At 44.5% G+C, this 27,941-nt stretch overlaps 6 protein-coding genes across 9 annotated transcripts in view; 3 read left to right on the plus strand and 3 right to left on the minus strand.

Moving 5' to 3' along the window:
- The window catches only part of LOC131262006 (phosphopentomutase), a 63,751-nt gene extending 46,081 nt beyond the window's left edge, over positions 1-17,670 (minus strand). The window contains exons 1-3 of one of the 3 annotated variants that reach the window (XM_058263895.1): positions 17,505-17,670; positions 17,251-17,358; positions 6,874-6,900 (exon numbers count right to left, since the gene is read on the minus strand). The gene's annotated coding sequence lies outside the window, so the exon portion shown is untranslated. The remainder of the gene's footprint in view (positions 1-6,873; positions 6,901-17,250; positions 17,359-17,504) is intronic. The other 2 variants (XM_058263896.1, XM_058263898.1) reach the window with 2 other exon arrangements.
- On the plus strand, positions 3,709-9,530 carry LOC131262007 (uncharacterized). Its single transcript, XM_058263899.1, has 5 exons — positions 3,709-3,744; positions 4,812-5,807; positions 7,755-7,907; positions 8,221-8,404; positions 8,478-9,530. The coding sequence occupies exons 2-5, from the start codon at positions 5,262-5,264 to the stop codon at positions 8,921-8,923; spliced, it is 1,329 nt and encodes a 442-aa protein (XP_058119882.1). The 5' UTR covers positions 3,709-3,744; positions 4,812-5,261; the 3' UTR covers positions 8,924-9,530.
- Positions 13,782-17,429, plus strand: LOC131262009 (acylphosphatase-2). The gene is made up of 3 exons (XM_058263901.1): positions 13,782-13,851; positions 15,475-15,601; positions 16,799-17,429. Exons 1-3 carry the CDS (start codon positions 13,782-13,784, stop codon positions 16,911-16,913), a joined length of 312 nt encoding a protein of 103 aa, XP_058119884.1. The 3' UTR covers positions 16,914-17,429.
- Positions 17,671-18,495: 825 nt separating the features above from the next.
- On the minus strand, positions 18,496-21,374 carry LOC131263004 (TBC1 domain family member 20). The gene is made up of 7 exons (XM_058265126.1): positions 20,749-21,374; positions 20,547-20,666; positions 19,917-20,161; positions 19,651-19,844; positions 19,361-19,577; positions 19,180-19,289; positions 18,496-19,109 (listed from the first exon to the last, which is right to left on the minus strand). Exons 1-7 carry the CDS (start codon positions 21,134-21,136, stop codon positions 18,893-18,895), a joined length of 1,491 nt encoding a protein of 496 aa, XP_058121109.1. The 5' UTR covers positions 21,137-21,374; the 3' UTR covers positions 18,496-18,892.
- Positions 21,375-21,821: 447 nt separating this feature from the next.
- LOC131263674 (uncharacterized) lies at positions 21,822-22,678 on the minus strand. Its single transcript, XM_058265911.1, has 2 exons — positions 22,575-22,678; positions 21,822-22,505 (listed from the first exon to the last, which is right to left on the minus strand). The coding sequence occupies exon 2, from the start codon at positions 22,391-22,393 to the stop codon at positions 21,899-21,901; it is 495 nt and encodes a 164-aa protein (XP_058121894.1). The 5' UTR covers positions 22,394-22,505; positions 22,575-22,678; the 3' UTR covers positions 21,822-21,898.
- Positions 22,679-22,967: 289 nt separating this feature from the next.
- Positions 22,968-27,390, plus strand: LOC131267799 (putative RNA-binding protein Luc7-like 2). 2 transcript variants are annotated; one of them, XM_058270755.1, is made up of 7 exons: positions 23,089-23,128; positions 23,220-23,314; positions 23,573-23,682; positions 25,757-25,855; positions 25,918-26,495; positions 26,569-26,613; positions 26,729-27,390. In XM_058270755.1, exons 4-7 carry the CDS (start codon positions 25,760-25,762, stop codon positions 26,898-26,900), a joined length of 891 nt encoding a protein of 296 aa, XP_058126738.1. In that variant the 5' UTR covers positions 23,089-23,128; positions 23,220-23,314; positions 23,573-23,682; positions 25,757-25,759; the 3' UTR covers positions 26,901-27,390. The 2 variants fall into 2 exon arrangements, with proteins under 2 accessions (XP_058126737.1, XP_058126738.1); XM_058270754.1 differs by lacking the exon at positions 23,573-23,682 and having other exon boundaries at positions 22,968-23,128.
- The last annotated feature ends 551 nt before the right edge of the window (positions 27,391-27,941 follow it).

Consider the following 27,941-nt stretch of genomic DNA (forward strand, 5'->3'; position numbering starts at 1 on the left):
CTTGAGTGTGTCGTTGTCGAATCCGTTTTTGAGTTACGTTTGAACACCCTCCCGGCGTTGCATTATGCGCGGTAGTTTCCTACGACTTGACCAGCTCACCGGTGGCTCACGCAAGTCCTTCGACGATGGACCGCACGTGCCGGACATCGTCAACAGCATCTACGCGGCGCTGGTGATCGGCCCGCTAGTGGTCGGGTACTGGCGTGGTACCTGGAACCTGATGGATTCGCTGCTGTTTCCGCACGATGAACTGTGTCGCATGAGTGTCCTGCTGATGTTCGGACTCGGTGGACACCTGCTGTTTATGCTTCTGCAGGGCAAGCTGCAGCAATGGCTGAACACGGACGATCATCCGGTAGCGTTTTACCTGTGGTCGCGTATCTACACGTATGTCTACGGTGCGATGTGTGTCAGTACCTGGCGTGGCGGATGGATACTGATCGATCATTACGCCCCACCGAACCTGCTGTTCTTCATTGAGGCATCGCTCGTGGTGCTACTATTGCTAGCCTCGGTGCAGGCATTCTGTAACGTTGCCGGTGCACCGTTCGTGAACGATTGTCCGGATGGTTATTTCTCCGTGCCGACGTATTTCAAATCCAAGGTAAGCGGTTTCTTCAGATCGAGTTCGAGCGCGCCAGGCGAAGGCTTTCCCTTATCGATTGTCCGATTGATAGTCGGGATTTCTCCAATCAGCAGCAACGAAGCACGTTTGGTTTTCATTCCACTTGATCTATATTACTTTATGGAGAGGGTTTTTGCAAAACATGGTCACAATGTGTGCCCACGGTGGGCAACATAAAAATGGTCAATTCCATGCTACATTGTAGTAACATTTATTTATTCTAAAATAGATAAACAAAAGTTAGTTGAATAACAACAATCCGATATAACTTAAAAGTGCAAGAAGAATTAGCATCCAGTAGAAGTTATATGTCTTAAAGTGCTACATATATTAGCATCCAATCAAGTTTATAGAATTTGTAAAACTAATTACATTTTATCCACTTGCCAAAAGACCGTATTATTTTAATATCAAAGAACCTTCTCTTCGACAACAAACTAAATCGACTTAAAACGATTGATTAAACAATATTGTTTATCAAATGGTAGCGTCTAGTTTCAAGTACGTCGGCGGGTTATGTCGAAGATTGACTGAGCTATGAATTCGCCATCGCAATATTCATTCGTACTCTGAAAAGCCATCTAAAGGCTCCGAAGATTAACCATGAAAGTGTTACAGGGCAATGAATCTGTTACATGTTTGTTGTGATGCCACTTTGCTGAAACCGCAAACTGCACCACATACAAGCATCAACGATGCACCCATCGAACTGAGTGGAATTTTACCTTGAAAACGGTTGTTTAATCACGCCGGCAAACCACGATAATCCTTGCCACCGATGCCGCATCCGATGTGTCGCTCCCAAACCCACACACACACACACACACATGATGCAACCGTTCATTCAAATTGGATCTAGATGGAAAATCCCCATCGCCGATTGATTCATGCTCTGGAAGCTACACACGATGGAACTGAACCGAGATTATCACCGGTGTTTCCTTCTCTCTCCGTGCGCTTGCTTACTGATACGGAAGCAGAGATGCGTACCCAATTCCGGTGCGTTGTTGTTGTCACCGCCGCCGCCGCCGTCACCAAACGGCCTCGGGTTGATACGGGAGCTACTCTGGCCGACCTACGGCACCGTAGACCACGCAAGACGGCTTGCGTACATCACCCTTACACAGTCGACAGCGGCTCAACCCGGCGCAGCGTTGGAGCAGACAGCGGGACGGAGCAGTTCGCCCGCTGATCTCTTTATTGCGTTGATAACGCTCGAGTATTTGTTTGATAATCGTGGTAAGGTCTCGCTGCTAGACGACGCTCGCTATCCTCTCGCTCGACTGTCCACCGTGGCGTAACGAACACGCTCACCTTATGATCGCGATTCGCGGAACGCGCCATCTGGGGGATCAACCGACTGCCGGGTAGGGTCGTCCAGTCCAGTGCGTTCTTGCTTCACAATGTAATGCACCACAAACACACACACGCAGCTGCATATGTCCCCATATGGGAGGCCAAACAAATCAAAGCTTCCGTTTGGTTTACCTTTTTGCGCTCCGTTGAGAGTACGCCATAAGATCCCCGGCTATTGGGGACAAGTTTGTGTAAAATTCCAAGGATCAGCGGGGAAATCTAATCTTTTCCGGTTTGAAAAAAATAAATAAAACACAATTGTTTTTTCATCGACCAAGACATAATTTTGTCTCGGCTGAATTTTTTTAAAGAACCCAGTTTTGGTGAACTGAAGAAATGAAAGTAGATCATCGACTCTTCTAGATCCTATGTTTGTCGCGAGTCATCGTACATTCTGGAGTAGCTTATCAACAAACTTCGTTCATAAACATTGACATTTCACTAGCGGTGTCCACGAAGAAGCGCTTAGAACTTGTACCAGCTGTTAGGACTATCAAGAAACGACCAAGGAAAAGCCGAACTGATCGTATCCCTAGGTAGGACGATAATGATCCTACAAAACAGATACAACAACATGAAGCATTGGAACGCATACACCTATCCACCAAGGGTGGCTATAGATAGCATTTGCTGGATCAAGTGTCACAGCGAGAGTTGTACCATCCAGTACTAGCACATCTATCTGATCGCGAACAGATACTGCACTGGAATCTGTTATACTAGCATCAACAAGCTGACAGACGCAATGCACCCACTCCAAGGTATGGCAACATTGCCCGGGGGCATGGTTGGATTTGCGTATTTCCGCTGTGAAAAACAAAAAACCGGACCGACACCGAGTGGAGTCGCACACTACGAAACCGAAGGGAGGAAACAACAAGCTGACCCCTTGGCACGGACACTCGGACACAGGCTCGATGTGTGCAGGAAGGACCGGACGCTGGACGGTCACTCCTCCAGTATCCAGACCGGTCACTCTCACGCACAAACATCGCGTTTGCGATGCCGCACCAGCACCACACTGACCACCACCAGCTGCTGGAGGGCGGCAGGCTTGATGTGCGGATTAGGAGAGGGTGGGTTTCGACGATGGCGATGATGTCGTCGGTCGGGGTTGCGTCGACTGCGACGATCGGCTCCGGTCGCAGTGGCGCACAATCGTCCTACACACTCGTGTGCCAGCAGACGGACCCGTACGCAGCGGGGCCCAGTGGCTGATTAGAACAATTTGGATGATAACAGTCCATTCCCGATCTGCGGCTGATTCGGATGATTCGGGCTAATCTGATTACTCGATTCCCGCGCGCTTGCTGAGCCCTGGTACCGCCAACAGATCGCCAGAAGTGGTACCGTTTTCGACGTTCACGATCGAACGCGGATCGTTCGCGACCGTTCCGCTGCCGTTCGATCCGTTGTGCCGACCACTCCACACCAGAACCGACGTTCGGTGTTCAGCTCACCAAAGGAGCCATTCGACGGCTACCAGTGACAGTGGACTTTGTGGTGTGTAGACCGTGCAAATCGGTCCCTTTAGCGGTGGGGTTCGGGGATCCTTTTACGAGCACCAGCAGCCAGAGCACTGTGAAAAGCCAAGAAATTCCCCTTCCGAAATCTTGTGTACGGCGGTGCGTATAGGGTACGCACTGGCCTGCGGACAGTGCGCCAAAAGTGACCGCGTACGGATATCAATTGGATTATCATCAAATTTAACATAACCGCACATTAGCGCACGCCGTACCCATTTCGTGTGATTTATTCAAATTGTGAGTCGCTAGATGAAAAAATATATATACACCGACGCCGTCGACGATCCGCAAAATCTGCGTACAGCGGGCGGATGGTGGTAGCAACATTGTTTGCCAGTGCATAACAGTCGCCCCCGTGCAAGGTGATCATGGTGAACACGATACGGAAAGTTGATCGCCTACCGATGGCAAATGGCAAACCCACAACGAGTAAAGCCTAGTCGATTTCCCGTGCTCCTCAGTTGCCTACCGGCTAGACCCTCCTATGACACATCACGGTGCTTCCCTTCCTAACCATATCTTTATAACGGGCAATTCGGTTAAAATAAATCCGCTACCACTTAACGGACTGATTGACCCGATTCCATCGCTTCACTTCCTTTACACCATACCTTTATTATTGACGCGTTATCTTCAGCTACTAGTAGCCTAGCTTAGGTTCGTTGGACGCTGTTGCCGATAGCAACAAACGAAGTGGCCGTGGGGAGCGTCGTTGCAAGTGACAGATGATTAAAATCTGCCAAAGATATTGCCCTTGTGTTTCCCACTGTGTGGAGAAGGTGTGGAGTTGCGTGATTGGAAAACAGAACCCTAAGGTGCATATGTTTAAATTGTACCATCTGCACTGTGTCTGTTTGGTAGAATGTTATCTCTTATCGCGCATGCGAGCTCCTGCGTAAGCGCCTCATCTTGCCTATCACTGAGAGCCAAAAACATTGGATACCTCGCTATGTGTGCGCCACCGTTTTGCGTTCGCATCTGAAGTGACGTATGGTTCTTGCCTCTACAGGTCATTTTCACCGTATGACGGCGTTGTTTTCCCGCTCTTATCAGCAGCAAACCTGCTGTTCACCTGTTTATCATTTTGGGAAGTAGTAGCAGACACCTACACGGTCGCCAGTCGCAACCACCAATTGGAAGCACAATAATGTCGTTCTTTATCGAGGGCGGTGGTGGTATCGACCGAAATCGGACCTTTTTTCCGTGCCGTGTGACCGTGAAAAGCCGCACGAGGGCGGGTGTTATCGGGGCGACCGATTCCGACCGAACGGTCATTCTAAGGCGGTATGTTCTATTGCTTGCAGTGCGGTGATTCATCTGTGCAATTACGACTGCAGCACGAAAGTGGATGCAAACAATCTACCGCATCGGTGCGTCCAATGCTACAGCTGATGCGGATGCTGGATGTGAACTGACTACTGAGAGAATGTGAGAACGGGTGCCTCCGGGTTAGTTCGCCGATAGTTTTGTAAGTCCGAAAAAGAAGAGAAAAAAAAGGAAGGAGAAATAGTTGTGTGTGTCACGACGGGACCTAGAAAGCCGCCGGCGCAGTGTGGCTAAGAAAAAAGTGAATGTACATCAACGCGCGACGGAAGGGCGGCGACCGTGCGTGGATGTCTGTCGGTGGAGATTGTTGGCAGGTGTTGAAAGCGTGATTACCTCGCCACCGCAGTGATTAAACGGCGCGTGGCCTAAGGCAACGGGATCAGAACGAAGTCACACACACGGAGGGAAATCGCCCCGGCAACGTCAGTATGCGGGGCAGCATCGCCGGGATCGAGGATGGTATTGCCGGCGCGAGAGTTGGTGCGAGCTACCACCGGCTCCTGCTGGAGCTGATCGACTACCTGTACGCGTCGCTGGTCGTGGCCCCGCTGGTGGTGTGCTACTGGCGCGGCACCTGGAACCTGATGGGCGACTACATCTTCCCGTCGGACCTGACGACCAGCCTCGTCGTTTCGCTCGTCATCGGCATCGTGGGCCACATCGTGTTCAACATCTTCCAGGCGACGCTCCGGCGGCACCTGAACGCGGACAAGCACCGGATAGCGTACTACCTCGGGTCGCGCATGTACACCGCCATCTACGGCGTCATCTGCGTGAACGGGTGGCGCGGAGGCTGGCAGTTGATCGATCTGTACACGACGCACGATGTGCTGTACGTGGTGCTGATCACACTGGGCTGTATTTTCATCCTGGCCTGCCTGAAGGGCGTGCGGAACGTCATGGGCACCCCGTTCCTAATCATTAACGACTCGCGGCGGGAGTACTTCGACGTACCGACGTACTTCAAGCTAACGGTGAGAAGCGCGCCCCGGGGGCCGCAGTCGCAGTAATCGCTTTCGCATGCTAAGCTTAATGGGCTTACCGGGAGGGTGGAATAATATTTTCCGTCCCCCAACGGGCGTTTTAACAACACATCCTGCTCTTATGACATTCGTGAGACAAACACTTGTTTTAAACCTTCAAACCCTGCACGTGTCTAGATCCCGGACATCGGTGATATAATACGCTTACAGCTGACCGACGGCGGTACTCTCTTCAGGACCTCGATGCAATAAAACCCCACCTTTAAACACTAGGAAAAGCCAACAAGCGAATACACTCCACCTTTGAGCCGACAGCGTCATGGGCTCTCCATTATCCAGCCGCCTTTAAAAGTAATCCTCCGTTGGCCAAGCGGTCAAACGTGTACAGCGCAACAGGAATACGGCCAGCGTTAAGCATTTAAGTAACGCCTTTAAGTGCTCACTTCCTTATCGTAACCGCTAGTTTTTAATTGTCAACTCGCCCAGCTACACTGGGGGAAGGAATATCATCAGTCCTGTTGCATGCAATATTTTTTCCATACACGTGGAAGCTCAATAGCGAACGACAAATAGGTTTGTCCTTCGAGCTTAACTATTTGCGCCGACTTTATTGAAGACTTCCTATGTTATGTTCCGCATCCAAAGAGATTTCATTTGCATACCTTACGCTCAGAACGCTCGCCACAAAGGTCTCGGGCCAGATAAGGACTAACCTTCTATCGGTCAGCAATAAACGTGAAATTAAAGAAACAACCTAATTATCTCATCGCAAATTTTGATTAATTGCTTCCATTATCAAACAAACACAGGCGATTTGATTTGGGACTTTATCGGTGAGGGGATATTTTTATCCCACAAACAAACCCAGACAGCTGTCTGGACGCGTCCACAATCCGACGGTTCGCTGCCTATCATTTGATCTTATTCCCACGACGGAGCGCACCCCACGATAAATGATGATAAGGAACACAAACTTGTACCATCTGAGGGGTTTTATTTACCTGTTTTACCACGCCTGTTTGGTAGAAGTTAATGTTTGTATATTTTTGGGACTTACCAAATTGACGCGACGTCGTTCGCAAGGCTGTAAAAGAAAAGCAAACTTTATAAAAGCTTTAGTACAACTTAATTTACATAGCATGGACAAAACTGACCATCGCGACCAGAATCATTGGACATCAGACGCATTCCCGACAACTAAAATGGTGTTTTTTCCTTTTGTTACAAACACGGGTGGCAAAGTAAACTAAAATAAATTTTAGGGGGGTAAAAGTGAAACCCAAAATGAATTACGGGGGTAAAAGTGGAACCGAAAATGTATTCTTTACTTCCTTCTAACAGACAAAAAGAAGACGACTTTCGGCTTCCCGAGCCTATTTTCAGTCTTACCTATCCCAAATCTCGTTCCCTTTTTTTGTTAGGTACTATTAGAGTGAGTCCGGACTCACAGGTCCGGATGGTCTCTAATAACTTCCATTAATCACCATACTTCCATCCAATTTCTCATCGGAGTTTCCCTTGATTATTCCTCCATAAATGATCTACTTCTCCAAAAATACATTATTAAATTATTCACATCAAAGATCTGCCTCATTTCTTCATGAATTTCCTCTTATTAATATTCTTCATGTTACATCTTGTTTCTAAAGTACTTGTTTCTTAGTACTCCTACAAGTTGATGATTTCCATGGCAACTCCTATTATTCGAGTTTCAGTTGTCAAACCCCCAAATGATCAACTTTTCCTTACTACATTAATTTTACCATTGATATGAACAGCTGTACTAGGAATCACTCTCTATCAAGCAATTTCAGGAGAAAAATTCACAATAAAGAACCATTATAACAATTCTCGAAACATCTCCTTTATATTCCTTTTTCTCTCAATGATGGTATTAAAAATTCTTTTCTATTGCAATTGCTACTTTCTCCTCCACAGGGCTCTAAAGATCCCGGCCTATACGTGCTCGATTGCATGTTCTCCGTACTGGTGATTGGTTCGCTGGTCGTCTTCGTTTGGCGCGGCCTGTGGGTACTGCTGGACCTCAAACTTTTCCCCCACGATCAGGGCACCTCGGCGTGGGCCTCAGTGGTAAGTGGACGTGTTGAGCGAAATTTTCCATACCACGCGCTGCCAATATCCATCCATTCGCACAGTGAACACGCACAAATCGCGACACAAATGGCGGGGCTGATGAGGTGACAAAAGAATTCCCCAATGGGTCATACCCGAGAGGGTAATTGAGTAATCAGTCAGTATCACCTACGTTCGTTTGCTGTACACAAACAACTTATGAACTCCATAGAATTCCACCATCAGCACCAACAGCGTCTTCGGCACCTTGACAGCATTTGTCATTCAGATATTTATCATCCTTTCTTCCCGCTTATTGCTTCACCTCCAGATTATTGGCTATGGTGTGACCGGATTGACCTTCTCGCTGCAGCCCTTAATGCGGTGGACTTGCGATCGCCTCACCGGGTTCTGGCGCGTGGTCGTCGCGGACTTTTTCCTGTTCTTCAGCTTTATCGGCACAATCAACGTGTGGCGAGGCATTTGGCAAGCGCTAGATACATACTTCCTACCAGGTACTTTACTTCGGCAGTACGAAAATCCAAAATAATCTAACGGCTCTTTTTTCACCCTCTCGTAATCCCGCAGATGAAAAACTGCTAAGCAACTGGATTACACATGCAGTCTCGCTTCTGCTGCTGATCCTGCTAAACTGCTCCAACTCGGTGCTGGTTCGCGGTGTCTACATCGACGCGGAGGAACCGGCCGGCCAGTGCGTCGTGTTTCCGGTGTACTACATTCGGCTATTCTTCCAGAAGGAGCGCAACAAGAAACAGCGCCGCCTGTTCGAAGCCCTCGAACGGGCCGATCTTAACAACACTGGCGGGGTGGTGCAAGACAAGAAGCCCCCGCATACACATTTCCATCAGCAGCATCAACAACAGCAGCAGCTACAACAGCACCAAAAGCAGGAACACCACATTGTGGCCGACCAGAACCATCAGGTGATCCGGAACCTGGAAGCCGTACCGCTGACCATCATCGACGATCCGAAGAGCAACGGCGATCACAGCAGTCACGTGCCGACAAAGTGAGCCAAATTAGGATCGAAAGGGGGGCACACCCAAAGGGTGGACGCAGCTGGTCCACTTTAAAGCACTGAAGATAAACCAATAGCAGAGCTATTGCGGGCGAACGCTCCCCCGTAACGTAGTCCGGGGTATTTTTTAAACATCGAGGTATACCATATCCACTTCTGGTGAGAAGTGTACGCACGTCTCTATTCTTATTATTGCATTCCTAAACCACCATTAGCCAGTATGTGTAATGTATCGAAAAAGGCTTGTAGAATCCGAAACAGATCGGTTAAAAACATATGCGAAAAATTGTTAAGTAAAAAGATACCTTGCTACTTCGTCTATGTCATGTTTGAAGGAAGCCTTTGAATAAAAACCAACACCCAGCAGTATGTCTGACGAAGGATGTGTGTAATAGTCGTATAAGTAAGCGTTAGGTATGTTAGGATTTTTTTTTTCTATCATCTAAGGACCCATACTCGCTAAGCCGACTGTGCGCACTATACTTTAGCGATAAGTATCGATTTGCGGAAAAAGTGTACGAACAAAGGGAGTACCACTAGAAAGCGCCCAAGCACTCCTTTTTATTTATAAATGCAACATATGTTTTTTGTGTATATAATAGAAGCGAAACCGTCAACCGAACGTTTCGATTGTCTTTATTTTTCATATAAAATCCGAAACTGATTACGATTCAAAGAGTTAAAGTAAAAAAATTAACGACCCAAACCTAACTAGCATATCAAGAGAGGAAAAAAAGGCCACAAGTGTAATGCAGTCAAATTTAATGAACAAGAATCAACAAAACGGTTTGTAGGGTCCAAAAAAAACCCCCGTTGACGTAACAACGTACTGATAAGGGTTTTTTTTGTAGTCTCGAACATTCCATTGTCGGTACGACATCTGGGGTAGTCGTAATTGTAATGACTCATTTAAAATGTGCATTAAACAATTTTTAAGTCAGGGAAGCAGCAAATCAACAGAGTGAAATTTATTCATCCCCATTAACGAACACGTTTGTTGGGATTATTCAAATTGAAAATGTCGTTATGTTGTCACGTTTCTGCCTCGCTCAAAAGGGTCTCAAATGTTCTTGAGTGTGCTCTTGACCTTCGCGCCACATTACAAACCTATTCGGTGGGAGGAAACGCAGAGCCAATTTCATGCTCATTCCACCGTTAATTTCACGGCGGATATAGCGGTACAACCATTTCAATGTCATACAATTAGAAACGTTTTCGAGCGTGCCTTTAGCGAACGTGCCTTTGCGAGCGCTGGTAAAATGGACCATCATTAGTTCATCGCTAAGTTCCATCTGCCTGGATGGGAATGATTTGGAAGTGGTTCGGGATGGTCCGTTGGCGATCTGCCGGTCCCGCCGCATAAATCACATATTGGCACCATGCTGGCAGGGGACTCATTGATAAATTGACGTGCGCCATCCTCGGTCAGCCGTAAGCGTGTGGAAAGTAGGAAAAGTATTAGCCGCATCCGGGGCGCGGTACTCCATGGAACGAATGTAAAACGGAGCCCGGAGGGAAGTGAGGATATTTTTTTTTGCTCTGCATCCAACTTGTCGGCCCTCTAATTGGCAAACGTTTGACCGTAATCCACTGGATGTCGTAATAGGTGATTTAGGATGTATTAAACAAAAGTCACTCGTTCAACTGCGTACGATGTCGACGAATTCCATAAATCACCCCTACACAACCCATTCAACTTTGCCGGGAAACGAATGAATGAATGAATGCAAATGGGCTAATTTTTGTTACGGACCTAGGGAAGGTCCGTTTATTTATTTTAGATTTAATTAATTATTTCCTCCGGTATACGACTGAACGGTCTCTGATTGGGTACCCTCCAGGTCTGCCCAAGGGCTACACTGTATTAAAACCGAAAAACCGATCCAAGGTAGTACGATGATCTTACGCGCAGTGCAACAATGTGACAGATTATGTTAAAAAATCAGCAGAATCAATAATCAGAGCAAGTAAAGCCTTGAATAATATTGGAGTGACGCATTCGTTTCTTGATCTTAACTATGCCGCCATTCTTTAACTATGCACGCGTAGCGTATTTTCGAACTGATCTCTTCTGAGGATACTGATAACGATCCCAATTGATGAACATGCCTGCTCAACGCTTCTAATGAAGCGACACGGTCGAGATTATGCTAATAAGTGTCTGCCAACAAATGAGACGCGCCCGCCGCTTGAATGCGATCAGCGCAGCATAAAAATAGCGCGCGCATTTACGCACATCCACGAACACTTGTACAAGATCGGCGTCTGATGGTGACGCTAGAACGCTAATGGGATTTTGAGCAGCATCGCTGATGGATTACATGTGGCGATAAGTTTGAAACAACAATCTGAACCAAAAAAAAGTAAACACTTTTTCTTGAATGAAAACAGTAGGTAATACAAAGTTTTTAACTTAAAAACAGTGCTAATAACAACGATAAAATTTATGGGACCATTTGTTTGCCCCGGCGTACCTTTCATTGACCCGAGTCGGCCAGATAGTCAACACAACAAGCAACCAGAACAAAGTTGCAGCAATATGAAGCAAGTGCAATGACCAGAACTAAATGCATTGCACTTCCTACATAAATTGTGCAGAGTGTAGTATTAACACCACCAACTGCCCATTAGTGTATTACATCTTCACGCACAGTCACACGAAAACACTGGCACTAGGTTAAAAACAACAACACAACACCGACTACACAACATCATTTCATTTGGCACAAGCCTCCGCGATGGCGCTTACCATCGGAAGTGACCGAAATGTTAATGAAATACCGCGGCGGGCAGCATATTCTCGATTGTACCGCCTGACACAATGTTTCACCCAACCCACGGGTGGGAAATAGAACGAAGAAAATACCCCACCTAGAGACCATATGGTGGGTACGTTGGCAGGGTTCCAAAATTCTAGGCGACAAAAACTGTGCGGCAAAAGAGGTCGAAAAATATTCAAGGTAAAGGCCACGCTGGTTACGACAAACAATGATAATATTTAATTGTCAAGAAATATTCTTTTTTTAGATGAATAACATAATTATGCTGTGATGCAAACATCTTTTTTGAACGTGGAAATGTCTTCGACTTTCAAAATAAACTCAAATTTTAACTCACTTCGTAGCTAGTTCGACAACGAATTAGATCTCACGTTTTAAGAAGGAATTGATCTCAACGCAAAATGCAAACCATGCAGTGTTGAAAATGTCGTACTGAAGGTTAATACATATTGCACGGCGATCTCAATGCGCAACAGTGAAATACACCGCAAGACATTCGTTGCCGTTCGTTGAACTTTAATTACACCACGACAGTGAAGATTGAAACGCCACAGTGCATTTAGTTCTCCCACATTCGCAGCTCCACACATTAATCTTTTTCAAGCCTAATAAAAACATACATGCACGCATAGCAACTGAGTGGATAATTTACATTGCGATAGGCGGGGGGGAAAACGAGATTCTACAAGTTGTAGTTTGTTTGTCTACACGCCATCGAAATCCTTCGACTGGGATGCTCAAGAGCACCGGGCACGTTTTTGTGTTCGTTCAAGGCTTGGGTTTTCCCACCGTGGGTCGAGAAGAAAATTGTTAGAAGTAGCTCCCGACACAAATACGATTAAACATGTACGATCACAAGATTAAAAATGAAATGAACGAACATAATTTATCATTTTTGAACTATTTAAGATTTTTGTTCATTTTTATTATAATTCTAACGTATAGTTTCATTCGGAAAACAGTGTGTCTCGTACACAAATTCATAACGACCATGCGCCTCCATCGGATGCAGTACAATCATTCGTGGAGAACAAGGCGTCTCCATTAACAAAACAATCAATGTAATTTGGCTTTGGTAGGCACAAGATATGATAAATTTCTGTAAATTGTAATTTGTTTATTTTTTTAAATTAAATTATGTACAAGCATAAAACATTAATCTTACCAAATGTATGGTCTCTCTGACATCTATTTAAAACAAATCATTCCAATCGAAAAATATCAATTCATCCCAAGAAAATGTCTATATCTTCTAGAAAGTACCGCTAACTCTAGTGGCCGTAGGAAAAAAAAAATCAAGTGCCACCATACCGCTTTTATTTGCGCATTCCACTTATCGCGTGCCTATCGGATACCTCTCTACGTTTTTTACGAAACACAAACAGAAATTCAATATTGTGTTGTGAAATAAAAAAAAAGATGGTATTCCACCAAACAACAAAAAACTCCCGAACATCTTTAAACATCAGATACAACATCCATTCGCACTCACGTCAACGTGACACCACGACCGGCATAGGTTAAGATAACAGCCGAGGCAGTACCGTGGCCACCGAAGACGATCGCTGGTTGCCTGTGGAAGTGTGGATATTTTCGTACCACGGGAGCGAACAGCGATCGGCAGAAGGAAGCTTCTGGCGGCTGCTCTCCGAACTCGAGAGCCTTCAGCGCAATCGCACTACAGGCAACGAAATTGCGGTTCCGCGGGCAAACGGAAGGAAGGTTCCCGCGAGGGAAGGGGAAAACAAAACCAGCCAAACCATCGCATCACACCGTGGCAAATGAGCGGGTCTAAATGAGCTATCCCCGTGCGCGGCCATCGCCAGTTAGCATTGAGTTGCCCAACGGAACGGAAACGAGAATCGGAACTAGCAGCTAGCTAGCTAGCGGGATACGACCGCCGGGAATCCAACCAGTACCAGAGCATCGACCAGAGCCTCAGTGCCTGCTGACCTTGTCCGTGGTGACATAGAAAAATATACCTCTCGGTCATAGTTGTGTAACTAAGGAAACAGCCTGCTACTTTTTATCGTTAGTGTCGTCTGAAGAAAGTTACTTCTTAACTTCTAAACTATGGGTGTCCAGGATCTGCAGGATCATGTGCTGGTGCAGTGCGACTTCGAAATCTTCGGTCAGGTGCAAGGTGCGTTTTTTTTTAATTAATGGACTTTACCGGAAAATCAAAAAATCGATCAAAGAATGGATAATGTGTTTAGCCAGGGGAAACATTCATTGAGCGACGAAGACAAATTTATCTCCTGTGGCAAGATTTGTGGCGCAGTTGAAAAAAATATTCTGATTGAAACTGATTTTCGGCTTCCTGTGCGGAAACCACAGCCTGGTTTGAGAATGGAATTTTCATCGCCGACTAGACTTCTCAAAATTTGTTGGCTACCGTTAAGTGGTATTTTTAATGGAAAGTTTATGGCTCAGCCGTACAAACGAAGCTCTATCACGCCAGTTCAATTGTGTAGCAATCCTATCGTATCCCGTTGTCATTAGCTTCCGTTGATATTTATTTTTAGGCGGAACAACATTCTTCGCCGTCTCGCTTCGATTTCCTCAGGGTGCACTTTTACGATAGCGATACCATAAAGGAGGAAGAATTCATTCCTCATACTCCAATACATCACTGTAATAATATACGTTTCACAACAAAAAGATTAGTAAATGTTATCAGCGATCGGAAAATAGTCAATCCGCTCGTGGACGTCTGCCAAACCTTTTCCCAACGACAATGTTCAATTGCTCTATTTCTGTCTGTTTACTTTTACTTTCCCAAGCGGGGTCTGCAAACGAGCAAGAGGTTACTACGTTTTTCGGCGTTGAAATGTTCGAAATGTGTCCAACGACACTTCACATGTCTACTGACGAGAACACGGCTGCAATGGTTTATTTTCGTGTCAAGTATTTTTATGAACTCTTTTTTACGCAATACACAGTGAGACTGGAATACTACGCTTTGGTGCCACACTTTTTACCATGGACACCTTCAACTTTTTTTTAACTCAATCTAAGGCAAGAAGATGTCACGAATAGTTGGGAACAAGCGAACCTGTCAATTTCAGCTATTGACCGACTTCTTGCCCGGTTCTCGAACATTCATACCAAGCCTGAACTGAAGATCAACACGAATCGACTTTGAATCAATCCAAGACGTGACGATATGACCGAAGGCAGCCACCCGCTCGGATCCAACCAAAGGAGCTTCACCGTGGGCTAGTAGTCGAAGAGAAGAGCACATCATCCCCACGCAAACAAGCGTCAACCAGATACCGAAACCGAATGTACCAGAAACTCGAACTGGTTGCATATTTTTAGCATCACCTTCCCCTACTCTCATACCGATGGCACACTCCAACCGTTGCCCCGCAAATCGAATCTCATTTAGTATCCTATTACTTAATTGTGTTTGGACGCCGCATTGTTTCTTGATCGTTATTTATGGCCATCACCGGACGGAGCGTCGTCGGTGCTGGTTGCGACGTCTCGTGCAGATGCTGCACCGAAGCTGCACGCGAAGAGAGAAATGCGACTAGTTCGGGCGGCACGTGTAGCAAAGCGATTCCGAACGACCGTTGCCAAACATGTTTGGCGTCCACTGTCCGTGTCGATGTCGTGCCGAAGCCCTTGGACTGGAGCCCTTCGAAAATCTGAAACCATCAACGGCAACTGCCTGAAAGAGCTCCTCCTGCTCATTGTCACCCTCGATAATATATTTTGCTTGTTTTGCGGTTCTTTAATAATTCTCTTTCTTCCTCTCCAGGATGTGGCTTCACCAAGCACTGCCGAGACAACTGTCTGGCGCTCGGCATCAAAGGATGGGTGAAAAACTCCAAGCAGGGCACCATCATGGGCAAGATGCAGGGCGCCAAGGGTGACGTCGGCAAAATGTAAGTAACACGCTAACTTCCGGTAAACTTCTTAGCTAAATCGTGCACATGAGCGATGTATTGTGGTATGGTATGTTTACTTACGCCCGTCAAAGGAAAACTAGGTGAAGGCTAAACCATAAGATGTGCTTCAACCATGTACCGGGAATGTACCGGGAAGCAAACATCGTGCTAATCAACTAAAATCAGGGTGGCAAAAGGCGAAACTGCAGACATTACACGACAACCCTAGCCATAGGCATGCCCCACTTGAGGATCTATCTTTCCGTTGGAATCGTCAAGATGCCCCACGAGCGTCAGACAAAAAACCCGTCAGCAGCATCGGGTCTGAAAGGAAGGACACTGCGATCGGTTCGGTTTCTAAAAATAGCTCATCGTAACACACATACTGCTTGGGTGTAGAAACCAGTGCAAAGCACTAGCAACTGGTTTGTTGGTAGGGTCCGATGATTGTGGCGCAAACTTTTTGGCGACGATTCAACGAAAAACACCACTGACCGACAGATATCAGACGCCGGACTCAATCTAACCACGTTAGCGTGCAGTGACACTTTGCAGGATGAAAAGATGATTTTTTTTTTCTCTAATATTCATCGCGCCTGTAGACAACCGTAATGTGTTTATCTTGCGGTTGATCCGAATAGTACCCCACGCGCATGGATTGCAAAACGAATTATCCGTGAATATTCGACGTGGTTTGCTGGGGCAGCTTGTGGCTTTTGGGGAAGGTGAAACGAGTATCAAAGAAATGGGGGCCTCCTATTGCCCCATAAATTAACGACCTCGCTGTTCTTCTCGTATACAACAGATAAACAGTGATGGCGTTTCCGAGCATATGATCTTGATCGTGAAAGTAAAAGGAAGGTCGAGCAAAGGATATCGCGGGTAAAATTCGGGGAAATGTTAACTCTGGTGTAGCATTTTTACGATCTGGTTGACCCAATTGCATTGAACGCAAACAACCATATTTTATATGATAAAGTGTAACGTAAAATCAGGGCTATGGAATGCTCACAAAAAACAATTGAATAAATATAACTTGTGGAATGCCACCATGCCGAGAATGTTGCGAAACGTTTCAAACATGTATTGTTTCGCGTGAAATAACAGTGCACAAGAATATTTATATTTTAAATACGATTGACCATTACAGAATAAAAATTTACGATGATTTTCTTTTTCTCTCCGATATTTCAGGGTCGAGTGGCTCTCCAAAACGGGATCGCCGGGATCAAAAATCGATAAAGCAGAGTTCATCAACTGGGGAACCTGTTCGCGGTTTGCGTTCACGGACTTTGCTATAAGATTCTAGGCCCCACTCTTAATGATAAGCAGCGCTGTATTCTAATTTAATTTGCTTAATTTACGTTAGGGTGCTATAGGGAAGATGTTCTATGCTGGAGACGAAGAGAAACGACTTGCCGGTTGGTGGTGCTTGATTAACCGAGCATTCACGACCAGGATCGACCAGTGTGAGCTTCTAGATGATATTACTATATTGTATTTTGTCAGTGTATGTTTTAATGATTGTTCTGTTGTGGGACAATTTAGATACTGTTACATCAGCACTGTATTGGATTTACTGGTATGAAAGAGAGGAAGAGGAAAGGAACGAAGAGAGAATTTTTACGCACGTAATGAAAACTCACCGCTTTGTAGCACGAAAACTGTTGCAGTGTCAACGTTATTTTGGTTCCAAAACACGTACGCTTCACACGGCGTAGCTAATGGCAAAACTTGCCACTTATTCAACACGCCTAAAAGCAAAGAAAACATAAATAATACTTGCTATTTATCGTCCAGGATGAACGAAACTCTTCATAGGATAAGAATATTGTATTGAACTGTAAATAATGTAAAGAAAAGATAGGTTCATCGAGAGAAATAAAACTATAAACCATACCTTTCGTTTGTTCTGCTTGCGCAACGTTTGGGCTTTGCCGGCACGATTGATTGATTGATTATGGGACCTCGTACCATGAACCGGAGAACATAACACTAGATGAACTCGATGTTGGAATCCGGAATAACCACAAACTTTACCGATCCACAGCTTACTACGCTTCACAATAGAAAGACGGCCAAAACAACGCACGGCGCAGAAAATGCTGCGTTTAGCACAACAAGCGGGCGCTAATTAAACGCTGCTCTAAAAGTAAACAAATTTGACAGCCGGCCAGCTAGGTAGTGTTGGCAGAATCGGGATTCGGAAGATTCGAAGATTCGATCCCTAGACGGATTCTAAAGATTCGAATCCCATTTGACGGATTCCAAAGATTTGAATCCCATCTGACAGATTTGAGGATCAGCGCACTGTCAAAAGTTATTTTTCGATTTTTTGCAGTCTAGACCAAGGTTACTCCCAAGGTTGGGAGAGATTTTGCAATTTTGCGAGAGAATTTTCAATTCTCTTTTCTCTCTCAAATTGGCGCATAGTGGTGGGTAGTTGCCTCGGAACTGAAATGAAACAGTTCCCCCTGGGAGCGGATAGAGATAGCGATCCAGATGGTCCTGGGGACCATTCACAAGCTCGATTTAGCCTTTGGATCAATTCAACCATTGATTGTACAATTGTTAAAGTAACACATCATATGAAAAATCGGCATTAGATGAGCATGTATGATATGACGGATTGGGATTCGGATTCGAAGATCCGGATCTCAGAATGGATTTGAATCGAAAGATTCGAGTCCCTGTAGGGATTCAGTTTGTCCAGCACTACAGTTAGGCAGTGCTGCCAGAAGGGACTAAACCTAAGGTTTCAGATATTTCGTTTAAAAATTTGTATGTTATTTCTTTCTTTAAGTTTTTATTCAAACTCCACTACGTTTTTTAAGCAATTAAAGGCTTTTATTCTTAATATTCTATGATACAAAAAATATCGCACAACAAAAAAGAAACAGTATTACACAATTAAATCCACTACGTTGCCCTAACTTGTACGAAACGCAAATGATCGCACACCGACCCAATTTCCCAGCAGCAAAATAATAAAAACAATTCGCTAGAGTTATGTACAAATCTGGACACGTACAAGGAAAAGTACATGAATGAAAATGACTGGAATATATTGGGGAAGCATGCATGAGTGGCTGGATGGAAAAGAGGGAAAGATGAGTTCGAAACAAAAATAGATCACAAACCGTCCACCGAATCGTTCCTTTGGCCCCTTTCATTGCCAGCTTACTGCACCAGTGCCGTACTCGAATTCCACCGCCGGACGCTTCCCAGCAGTGGATTGAACGAAGCACTGACGATAAATGACGACGGTAACCGCCGGAACAGCTCGCCTCATCTGATCCCCGACAGGGACATATAGTGTGCTCGGTAGTAATACGCACAGAATCCGACCAGAATCGAAAATGCTGTAGTAACGAATACCGAGCGTCGGGACAGCTGCAGATGTGGTAGAAACCGACCAATGATGGAGTTCGATACTGGTGGTGGCTTTTTGCCGTAAAGCTTACGGTATTCGCGTTCACGTTCTTCGACAAGTCGTTGTTGTTTCCTTTACGAAATAAAAAAAAGATTCCTTAGTTTCCACGAAGACCAAGTGAAGAAATGTTTGATCAACTCACTCTTTGGCGATCATGTTTTCAACATCCTTTTCAATCACCCTGGGAGGATATTTTCGATAAAGGGTTTCAGCACTCTTCAGCAAATATTCAAATGGGAGATCTTCAGGTAACTGTAGAGGATTGAACAAAAATATCACAACCGTTAAAATGGTGCCATTGTACTACAGAAGTAAAACTTTACCTGCGATAGTAGGCAATGTAGTGAGGCCATGTCACAGTCCTCCTGGAAAATCTCGTTTTGCCTATAAATAACGATCGCGGAGGTAACATAAATTGGTAGTAGAAAATCGGACGCCAGAAAGTAGTCGTACAATCGTACCACCGAGCGATACGAATTGAGACTGTGCCCGAACCAAGTCAGATACCACGGCAAAGCAAAAAGTGTTCCCACCGTCGACCTACAATCATCGGGAATGAAATAAGTTACGTGTACGGGTTTGCAGTTGCAACATGGCAAAAAAAATGTTTCACCTTTCCAGATAGCTACACAAGGCAGCATTTTCCCGTCGTACCAGAGGGTAGATAAACATCAACCTTCGCTGTGTCGGTTCCATCGTTTCCTGCATGCATTCCACCAAATGATTGGTGGACAATATTTCCATCACGTGGAATGCCACCTCCTCACCCACAACAAGTAGAAATGTTATTGCAACATCGTGGTATCCCTAAAAAGAGAAAAAAGTGAAGGCAATCAACGCACTCCACATCTCATGCCAAAACTTACAAATGGTCCTTACCTGGTAATACTTCAGATGCGGATACTTAATAATCACCCGAAGGATCAGCACAGTCAGCTGATCCTGCAATGCCACTCGCTGTTCGTATGGAATGCCGGGAGGGAAACGCTTCAGCGAGCGATTGACATCCAGCACGACCTGGTTGTACTCGGGATGGTTGTTCAATTCTTCCAGCGATGGCGCTGGGTCGACCTGTTGCGGATCAACACCGACCAGCAGTGGCCAAATCTTTCGACGTAAGTCATCTAATGGAGAAAAGAGCAAGAATTTGTAAGACAATAAACTTCGTTGACTACCTCTTTCCTTTTGCTTTGCTATTTTAAGGGTTTTCTTTTGTTATCAAAGCGCAACGGTTTTATGTGTCGCATTTACAACAAGTTTCGCGCAGATCATTGAAACACGATAAACTCGTTCGATGTGCATCGTTGCTTCCTAACAACTTTAATTCATCACGCTCGAACCAATTTGCCAAGTATGGTGGCTCGCGTATGGTGGTACCATGTTAACTTTCACGCGCGCAGTTGTTTCGCTCTCGTTCACAATTCGACCTTGGCGAAATTTAGCCTACTCTGTTGGGGGCTTTGGCTACCATAAAACAAACTACTACCGACGAGCTGAGCGGACACTTACCATTTATCAACCCGTACTCGGACTTGGCAAACTGCTTCCAGGAGTCCAAGGAGGTCTTTGGGTCGTCCAATGCATTTTCGATTTTAATGCGCTTCAATTTTTCTTCGTGATTTTCAGGAACTGAAAAAAACAAAATTCGCTGGTTTTATAGCCAAATCTTCACTCCATTATGTTTATGTTGTAACTAAAAGCAAATAATTACACTTTTCAAAACTCAGCTCCGTCGGTTCATCCGACCGTCGGTGGTTGTTCGGCTGAACAAGAGCAATATTTTTTCCATTCAATCCCGGTGACGAACCGTCCGTATGATTATCCTCTCCATTTTTGTCCGAATGCGCACCGTCCCCCGGTGGCTGAAGCAGTTTTGTCAATTCGGTGGTTTCATCATTATCAATGCACTTTTCCCCACCATCGCCCTCATTGCGCGACGGTAATGATCCGTAATTCTTATCGTCGTAACCGGGTGTGGAGGATTTACGTGATTCATCCATCGGAGAAAGAGATTCAGGATGTTCGTCGCTATCCTCCGTGTCGAGCAGCGCGGAACTACGCTTCTCGGATGTACCATTTAGCAATTCCATACGCTCCATTGCACTGTCCGCATTCCAACAATGTTCGATGCTAGTTTATTGGTGTCACTTATCCACACTGTACACTGAGTCATGTAATCGTGGGCCAACGAGTCTTCCAGCGTCGCTGTGGCACGGAAAAATTACCCCGTTCGAGTCTCTCGGTTTTATCGATTTTCTACCAGATCTGTTCAATGCTGTTTTTCGCTGCTGCAGAGAAGGTTTGCTGTACTTTTTCCTTTACAACCTAGGACGCCCGTCTTACTCTTTGCCCTTCTACACTTTCAAAACAAATCTTCCAAAACTAGCGAACTACAAGCGTTGACAGATCTACATTGAATCACCAACACAATCTCGCACAAACTGTTGTTTGACAACCGTTTGTTCGGGAAATCAAACATGTTTGGGAAACCTGCTTAAGTAGCCTTGGTCCTATCTTTCGTTATTTATACTAGATCAGTGGCTGTGCGACAGAGTTAACAGTCATCACTTCCATGCAGCGATCGCACTCTTGCACACTATGCATTTTAAAGTGACGGGTGTTTCCCTTGGTTGCCATAAAAATGAAAACAGCACATTCGTTTCGTGATAGAATTGGTTTGAACGTTTTTCACATAAAAAAGCATAACAATTGCAGTTGAGCAAATCGAATAGACAAAAATTACAAGAAACCAAAATATACGATTTTATTTCAATGTTTCTAACCCACTAAAACCCTACAGCAAATTGTTGACATGTACCAGTTAAATGAACACAGTTTAAAACGATAATCAACCATTCATCTCATTTCTTATTCTTTACGAGCGCTTGGAGAAAAGTAATTACTTCAGGATCGCGCATCAGTGAACTTTTCTTTTGGTTCAGAATACATGAAAATATGTCCATCCTTTGCCCCGTTTTTGGTGGCTTATCTGTTGATCCTGCTGCATCGCACGCCTCTCGGTCATTCAACTCTCCATCTTGATCGGTGGAATTGATACTGCTGTTGGTAGTATCGTTACTATTGGCTGCTCCAGGCGAAAGGAGCAGCTCGTTCTTGATTCCCTGAGCAGAGATTGTTGGGACCGCTGCGGCGGTTGAACTGGTAGTTTGTTTTGATCCATTCTTTGGTTTTTGTCTCTTGCTTCGGGGTCCCGAAGTGCGGGCACTCGAATTGGGTTTTTCCTTCAAGTCGTTCTCATCCCTAGGCGAATCCTTCGTTGATTCTTGCAGACGTTTCTTGACGTGAAGGTTCAACTTTTCTTTGATTTTGTTTTCACTTTTCTCGCTTGACTCCATAGCTCACGCTTATCACAACATGTTGCTCTACACTTTCACTTTTCTGTGCTATCAGCTTACCATCAGGAGCTCCACGTCGTCGATGTAAACAAATAGCGACATTCTTTATTTGCTGAAACGATAAGGTCAGTTCACTGCAACAATGTAGAAACGGATAAATAATAAATAGACAAATACGTACACTTGGTGCCGCTAGTAACGTTTTTCGTGGCTGAACTAACAAGTACCACACGTATTTATTTACTTTTCCTAAACAATTGCTACCATCTGATCGATCTGGCCAAGGTACGCGAAGAAAGAGGTCAAATAAATTAGATTTAGTTTTAACATTTTAAAACATTCTCCAATAGCACTCCAATAAAGGAGTTTTCACAAAAAATTTACGAATCACAATTTATCACTAATTTACGCATCTTTTGTAATTTTCTATCATAAAAATGACTTGGAATAACTGCCATTGTTTTTTTCAGTCATTTGTCATATTTCAATAAATGCTATGACCTGAATTATCATTAAGTGTTTTATTCGGCGCTGGCGTGTTTGGCAGCTGTCATAATTTTCTTCGCAGTGAAAATCCAAGCGTGTGCTGTGCTTTAAGTAAACGATTATTTAATTGGTAGAAGAAAAAGGATTGAGCAGAACTGGCCAAACAGTAAAATAACACAGTGTTGATCATGTCGGCACACGATCAAATGCGGGCGATGCTTGACCAGCTAATGGGAACAGCTAGAAATGGTGAGTAAAAAATTGTTACCTCCAGCCTCTTGCGCGTATTGTCATTAGGGATTGCTTTCAATGGATTGTGTTTTCTTCTATCCCCGCTTAGGTGAAACCAATCGGTACTCGGTGAAATTCTACGACAGCAAAGTATGTAAGAGTTTTCTATTAGGCTGCTGCCCGCACGAGATCCTCGCCTCGACGGTAAGTAGAGAATATTGAATTCCATCACCTCTCAATGCTAGTTAACGGTATATTCCACTGTCCTTTCCTGGTGATGTCGGCACATCTCTTCCCACGAAAAAGCATCCCTCCAATGTTCGAACTAAAACCGCACGACGTAACACTCACTTGATGTATTTATCATGATAAAATACTAGGTTCTACCGCGTGCTATCCGTGTCGTGTAGAGTTTCGTTTACTCTATTTTTTTCCACTTGTCGCTTCTGTTCTATTTCACAGACGGTCACAACACGTCGCTTTTTCCTCATATGTTACTATAAATCATATCAAAACGCAATGATACAAAACGGTATAAAAATCATTGGGGAAAGCGAAGGTGCGTGTGATTGGTAAGTTTACATTACTTGCGACGGATCGAAAAATCATATGATAAGCTTAAACAGTATTCCATCCTCCCCTTGTATCAAAACTGTCGCCTTCTAGTGCAAAAGCGTGCAAATATCTACCTTCCCATATCAAATGCTTAGGGCAGCTCCTCCGTTGGCACCGGCGTTCGTTCGCACAGAAAGGGTCATTTGCGGCGTGTAACACAAAATACAGAAAATCCGCATGGCTCTCTAGCGCGTGACCTAATTGGGTTCAAGTGCCCTTGTGCCACACGCGCACGGTTAAGACAATGAGTTGATGAGGGACGATCTCAAGATGATAATCTGAAGCAGAGTCGTAAGTACACTGTGCCCGAATCGTCGCACATCGGTTACCCCTTGATGGAAACGTTTTCCAGTATAACCCGTAGCACGATTGTTTTCACCCTCCTCCAAGATGCCAACGGTTTAAAGTTCCCACACAAATATACAAAAAAAAACCTACTTGCCTAGAGATTCGTGCAGGAACCGCCGAGGAGTTTGTGTCACTCTCTGCGATGCGGGTTGTAGAGAATGCTGCTGCTTCCTGGCGTACGTAAGTGTTTCCTATTCTAACCGATTTCCAAAAATCAAACCACAAACTTCCGTTGTTTCCTTACCCCCCCCCCCCCCCACCCACCACTGGCAGCGATATTGCGATAATCTGTTTTGTTTTGCATTTTGTTATACGACGAGTTATCTATCGAACGCAAACTTCGGGAACACTCTTTGCCAGTATGTATTTTTTTTTTTTGTTATTGTAATCAACGAGTAATCTTCAAATACCAATAGTTCCAATCTCGCCTAGGGAAGTTCTGGGCTGCCAGACGAAAAAAGCAAACATTTGTATACCCAAGCTCTGAGCCACCCCCTGCCCAGACTGTGGCCATTGGTCTACGTTTGTGTTATCAGACGAAATAGAACAAGTTCTTTGTGGGTACGTATGACAACAAACAAAAATCTAACCGATTCGTATGAATTTGATCGAATCTCTGCTCCTATGGACGTCTACTGTCCGGGTATTACGGGTACGTAATCTATTTCTACATCAGCAATTCTGGCAGCAAACGATACTTCATATAAAACAAATAGGAAAAGAAATAGTGTAGATTGTTGCAGCTGTAGTTAAGGACGAGTATAGCATTTAAAATATTTGGTGAGACTATCGTTTTATCGATAAAACATACTTCTAGTTTGATATAACTAACATTAGAGTTGCTGTAGAGGGTTCCATAATGTTTTGCTTGTTTAACAGCTGCAGCAATCTGTTAATCGCTGTGTACAATTGTTTAACTGTTAAAAGAAGAATATGCAATCCATAATTTTTAAACTCTGTTTACATAAGTATTAAAAGTATCCACTTTGCAGAAAATTTCAGAAAGTTCGAATTTATAAACTTTTGAACCGCGACTTAATGCTACCAAATGTGCATACATCTTTTTGTTTAAAATATACATATAATAATTAGGTAAAAAATTAACCATAAAATCACTCTGCAAAAAGGATGCCAATACCATTCGGGTTAGATCTGAAAAAGGGTAGGAAATGAAGCAAACTGAGCAAAACAAAGTTTCCAGTAGGCGTGTAATCATTTTGGGTGTGTATGGTGTTAATTGTTTGGTGAGTAACAACACAAGATCCATCATCAAATCATTACTGAAATATTGCTACTTCTTAGGTACTTCGATGAGTTAGTCGAGTTTTACTTGTTTTTTTTACCTTTTTCAACTAAAGTTTTGCATTTACAGGTGTTAATCAAAATGCGCGAAACGCTACAGCAACAACAGAAGTCAAAAATTGATCTACTTTCCTTTGTAACAAATTATATTTTGTTTTTGTTCAAATGTTTTGTAAAATTGATTCTAATTGATGCACCCGCATTGGTTGTTAAAGCAAAGCTGTTCCAATGGAGCTGAAATGGTGCGATTTTGTTGTTGTTTTTCATGCGAGATTTTGCTTCAGTTCTCGGTATACGTGTCGCTGTTTCTACAAGGTACTAAACAAAAGTTGGTTCTATTTTTTATTCTCTTCCATCTACCTGCCTGTTTGTCGCGAGTAGCGAATGGATTTAGGCGAATGCCCGAAAGTACACGATCTTGCCCTCCGTGCTGACTATGAAAATGCATCGAAAAATAAGGACTACTACTATGACGTCGATGTAAGTATCCATTCCTTTGCTCGAAGCTGCGTTAATTAACATGATTTTTTTGTTTTCCTAAGGCAATGGAGCACTTGCAAGCATTCATCAACGATTGCGATCGGCGGACGGAAGCCGCAAAAAAGCGGCTGGCGGAAACGCAGGAAGAACTGACGGCGGAGGTAGCCGCCAAAGCGAACGCTGTGCACGAGCTGGCGGAGGAAATCGGTAAGAAACTTGCAAAGGCAGAGGCTCTAGGTGAGGCAGGGCAGGTGGAGGAGAGCATGAAGCTGATGTCGGAGATAGAAGAGCTGCGAGGGAAAAAGACACGGGCCGAACATGAGTACCGTAGCTCAATTCCGGCCAGCACGTATCAGCAGCAAAAGTTACGCGTTTGTGAGGTCTGCTCCGCCTATCTGGGCATTCACGACAACGACATTCGGCTCGCGGACCACTTCGGTGGTAAATTGCATCTGGGCTTCTTGGCAATTCGAGAAAAGCTAGCGGAACTGGAGAAAACGGCTGGCCCGCGGCAGAAGGAGCTCCGCAAAACAGGGCGCGATCGGGACCACGAGGATCGTAGCCGATCACGGTATGTGGGCGGACGGGAGCTAGATCGACGCTCCCGCGCGCTGGCCCGAAGCCGTGAGCGAAAGGATGTGTAAGTGTGCACCATGCAGTTTAAGTAGCACCTTTCAATAAGCTTCACTAACCGCGTTTGCTTACCATTCTAGACGAGAACCACGTAGTGGTGATGATCGCAAAGAGAAATCAGAAGGGTAAGTAGTGAGAGGAAGATAAACTTGTGACCAATCCAAACTAAGGTGCCGTTTCCTTACCGTCGTTGAAAAATGCGTTATTAATATGGGCTAAAACTGATGCTTTTCTTTTCAGTCGAGACCGAGAACGTGAGCCCCGCGATCGAGGTGACCGTGAAAGACGCAGGTCACCGGATCGCACCCGTCGATCCCGTAGCCGTGAGCGCAGTCGCGATCGAGACCGTCACAATGATCGGAACAACGATCGCCGTAGGCGGTCGCGGTCCCGCGAGCGATCCAGACGGTAAGCATCAATCATTCTGTAGAGATCATTCAAGCACACATAGGCACGTAGCATCCGGTTCATCATGGGGTCGGCAGCAGCGGTTGCGGTATCAGGAATGTCCAGTACGCTAGGAGCAACAGCCGATTCAAAACAATTGTAACAAAGTTCTCTGTAACGGCCGACAACCAATAATGTCCCTGACCATCGATGGAATGGCTCTTACTTGTAAGCATAGTTGTACCTTCTGATTTCTTTCGATTAATCTTTCAAACACTTTACTTCTTGATTCCATCACGATATGATTTCAACGTAGACGGTACGTAAACAAAACAAGATTTTTAGATCATATCTCTGTGCTGCTCAAATCATTGACTGACGGAGATATTTCGGTAGCAAATCAATTCGTTATGATACAGTTTAATATTATTTTATAAATATCCCCAAATGATAACGATTGTACTAAGAACTGGGAAACATTTTTATGAATGAATTAACAAAATTTTCCACCGATAGTCGCGGCTGTTTATCTTTTGTTTTTTGTCACAACTGTTGCTATTTGGCAGTCCTCACAACAGACCCTTTGTGTTCTCGAAGAAAGTGTTTCAACGAGAAACTAGTAAAAATTAAAGAAAAAAATACAGTGTGTTGTACGCGGAACCAACAACGACGACATTCGAATCAGGATGGTACACATGTCCACCTAATTGGCGCAATTCAGAGTACGTATTGAACTTGTTAAAAAAGGGAAAATAAATAGATCATTACCACCTTGTTCCCGACCGTGAGTATAAATTAAATTTAAAATTAGGAAGCATTTTTTCTGTAATAGCACACAAACTACACTGCATCTAATGAGGAGAAATAGAAGAAAATCGTGTGACATGCTATTTTATTAAATTGCTACCAGTTTTGAAATTGAACATTCTACAGCACCAAACATTAATACTCTTTCTATTCGCCACTGGTGAGGAATATTATCTTATTGGGATTGTTTTATTGTTCCACTTTTTGCATGCTGATTTAATTCTGCAGGATGGAAATAAATTCTATTGCTACTGGAAAA

The sequence above is a fragment of the Anopheles coustani genome, chromosome 2, assembly GCF_943734705.1.
Source record: "Anopheles coustani chromosome 2, idAnoCousDA_361_x.2, whole genome shotgun sequence".
In the NCBI taxonomy this organism is placed as follows: Eukaryota; Metazoa; Arthropoda; class Insecta; order Diptera; family Culicidae; genus Anopheles; species Anopheles coustani.

Bases quoted from the DNA above. Each gene is read 5' to 3' on its own strand.
- LOC131262007 (XM_058263899.1), top strand. From the start codon at position 5,262: ATGCGGGGCAGCATCGCCGGGATCGAGGATGGTATTGCCGGCGCGAGA. The intron at 5,808-7,754 runs GTGAGAAGCGCG...TCTCCTCCACAG, and splicing joins CGACGTACTTCAAGCTAACG to GGCTCTAAAGATCCCGGCCT. The intron at 7,908-8,220 runs GTAAGTGGACGT...CTTCACCTCCAG, and splicing joins CCTCGGCGTGGGCCTCAGTG to ATTATTGGCTATGGTGTGAC.
- LOC131262009 (XM_058263901.1), top strand. From the start codon at position 13,782: ATGGGTGTCCAGGATCTGCAGGATCATGTGCTGGTGCAGTGCGACTTC. The intron at 13,852-15,474 runs GTGCGTTTTTTT...CTTCCTCTCCAG, and splicing joins AATCTTCGGTCAGGTGCAAG to GATGTGGCTTCACCAAGCAC. The intron at 15,602-16,798 runs GTAAGTAACACG...CCGATATTTCAG, and splicing joins AAGGGTGACGTCGGCAAAAT to GGTCGAGTGGCTCTCCAAAA.
- LOC131263004 (XM_058265126.1), bottom strand. From the start codon at position 21,136: ATGGAGCGTATGGAATTGCTAAATGGTACATCCGAGAAGCGTAGTTCC. The intron at 20,667-20,748 runs GTAATTATTTGC...TGTTTTTTTCAG, and splicing joins GGAGCTGAGTTTTGAAAAGT to TTCCTGAAAATCACGAAGAA. The intron at 19,110-19,179 runs GTGAGTTGATCA...TATTTCGTAAAG, and splicing joins GAAAACATGATCGCCAAAGA to GAAACAACAACGACTTGTCG.
- LOC131263674 (XM_058265911.1), bottom strand. From the start codon at position 22,393: ATGGAGTCAAGCGAGAAAAGTGAAAACAAAATCAAAGAAAAGTTGAAC.
- LOC131267799 (XM_058270754.1), top strand. From the start codon at position 23,068: ATGTCGGCACACGATCAAATGCGGGCGATGCTTGACCAGCTAATGGGA. The intron at 23,315-25,756 runs GTAAGTAGAGAA...TGTCGCGAGTAG, and splicing joins ACGAGATCCTCGCCTCGACG to CGAATGGATTTAGGCGAATG. The intron at 26,496-26,568 runs GTAAGTGTGCAC...TTACCATTCTAG, and splicing joins AGCCGTGAGCGAAAGGATGT to ACGAGAACCACGTAGTGGTG.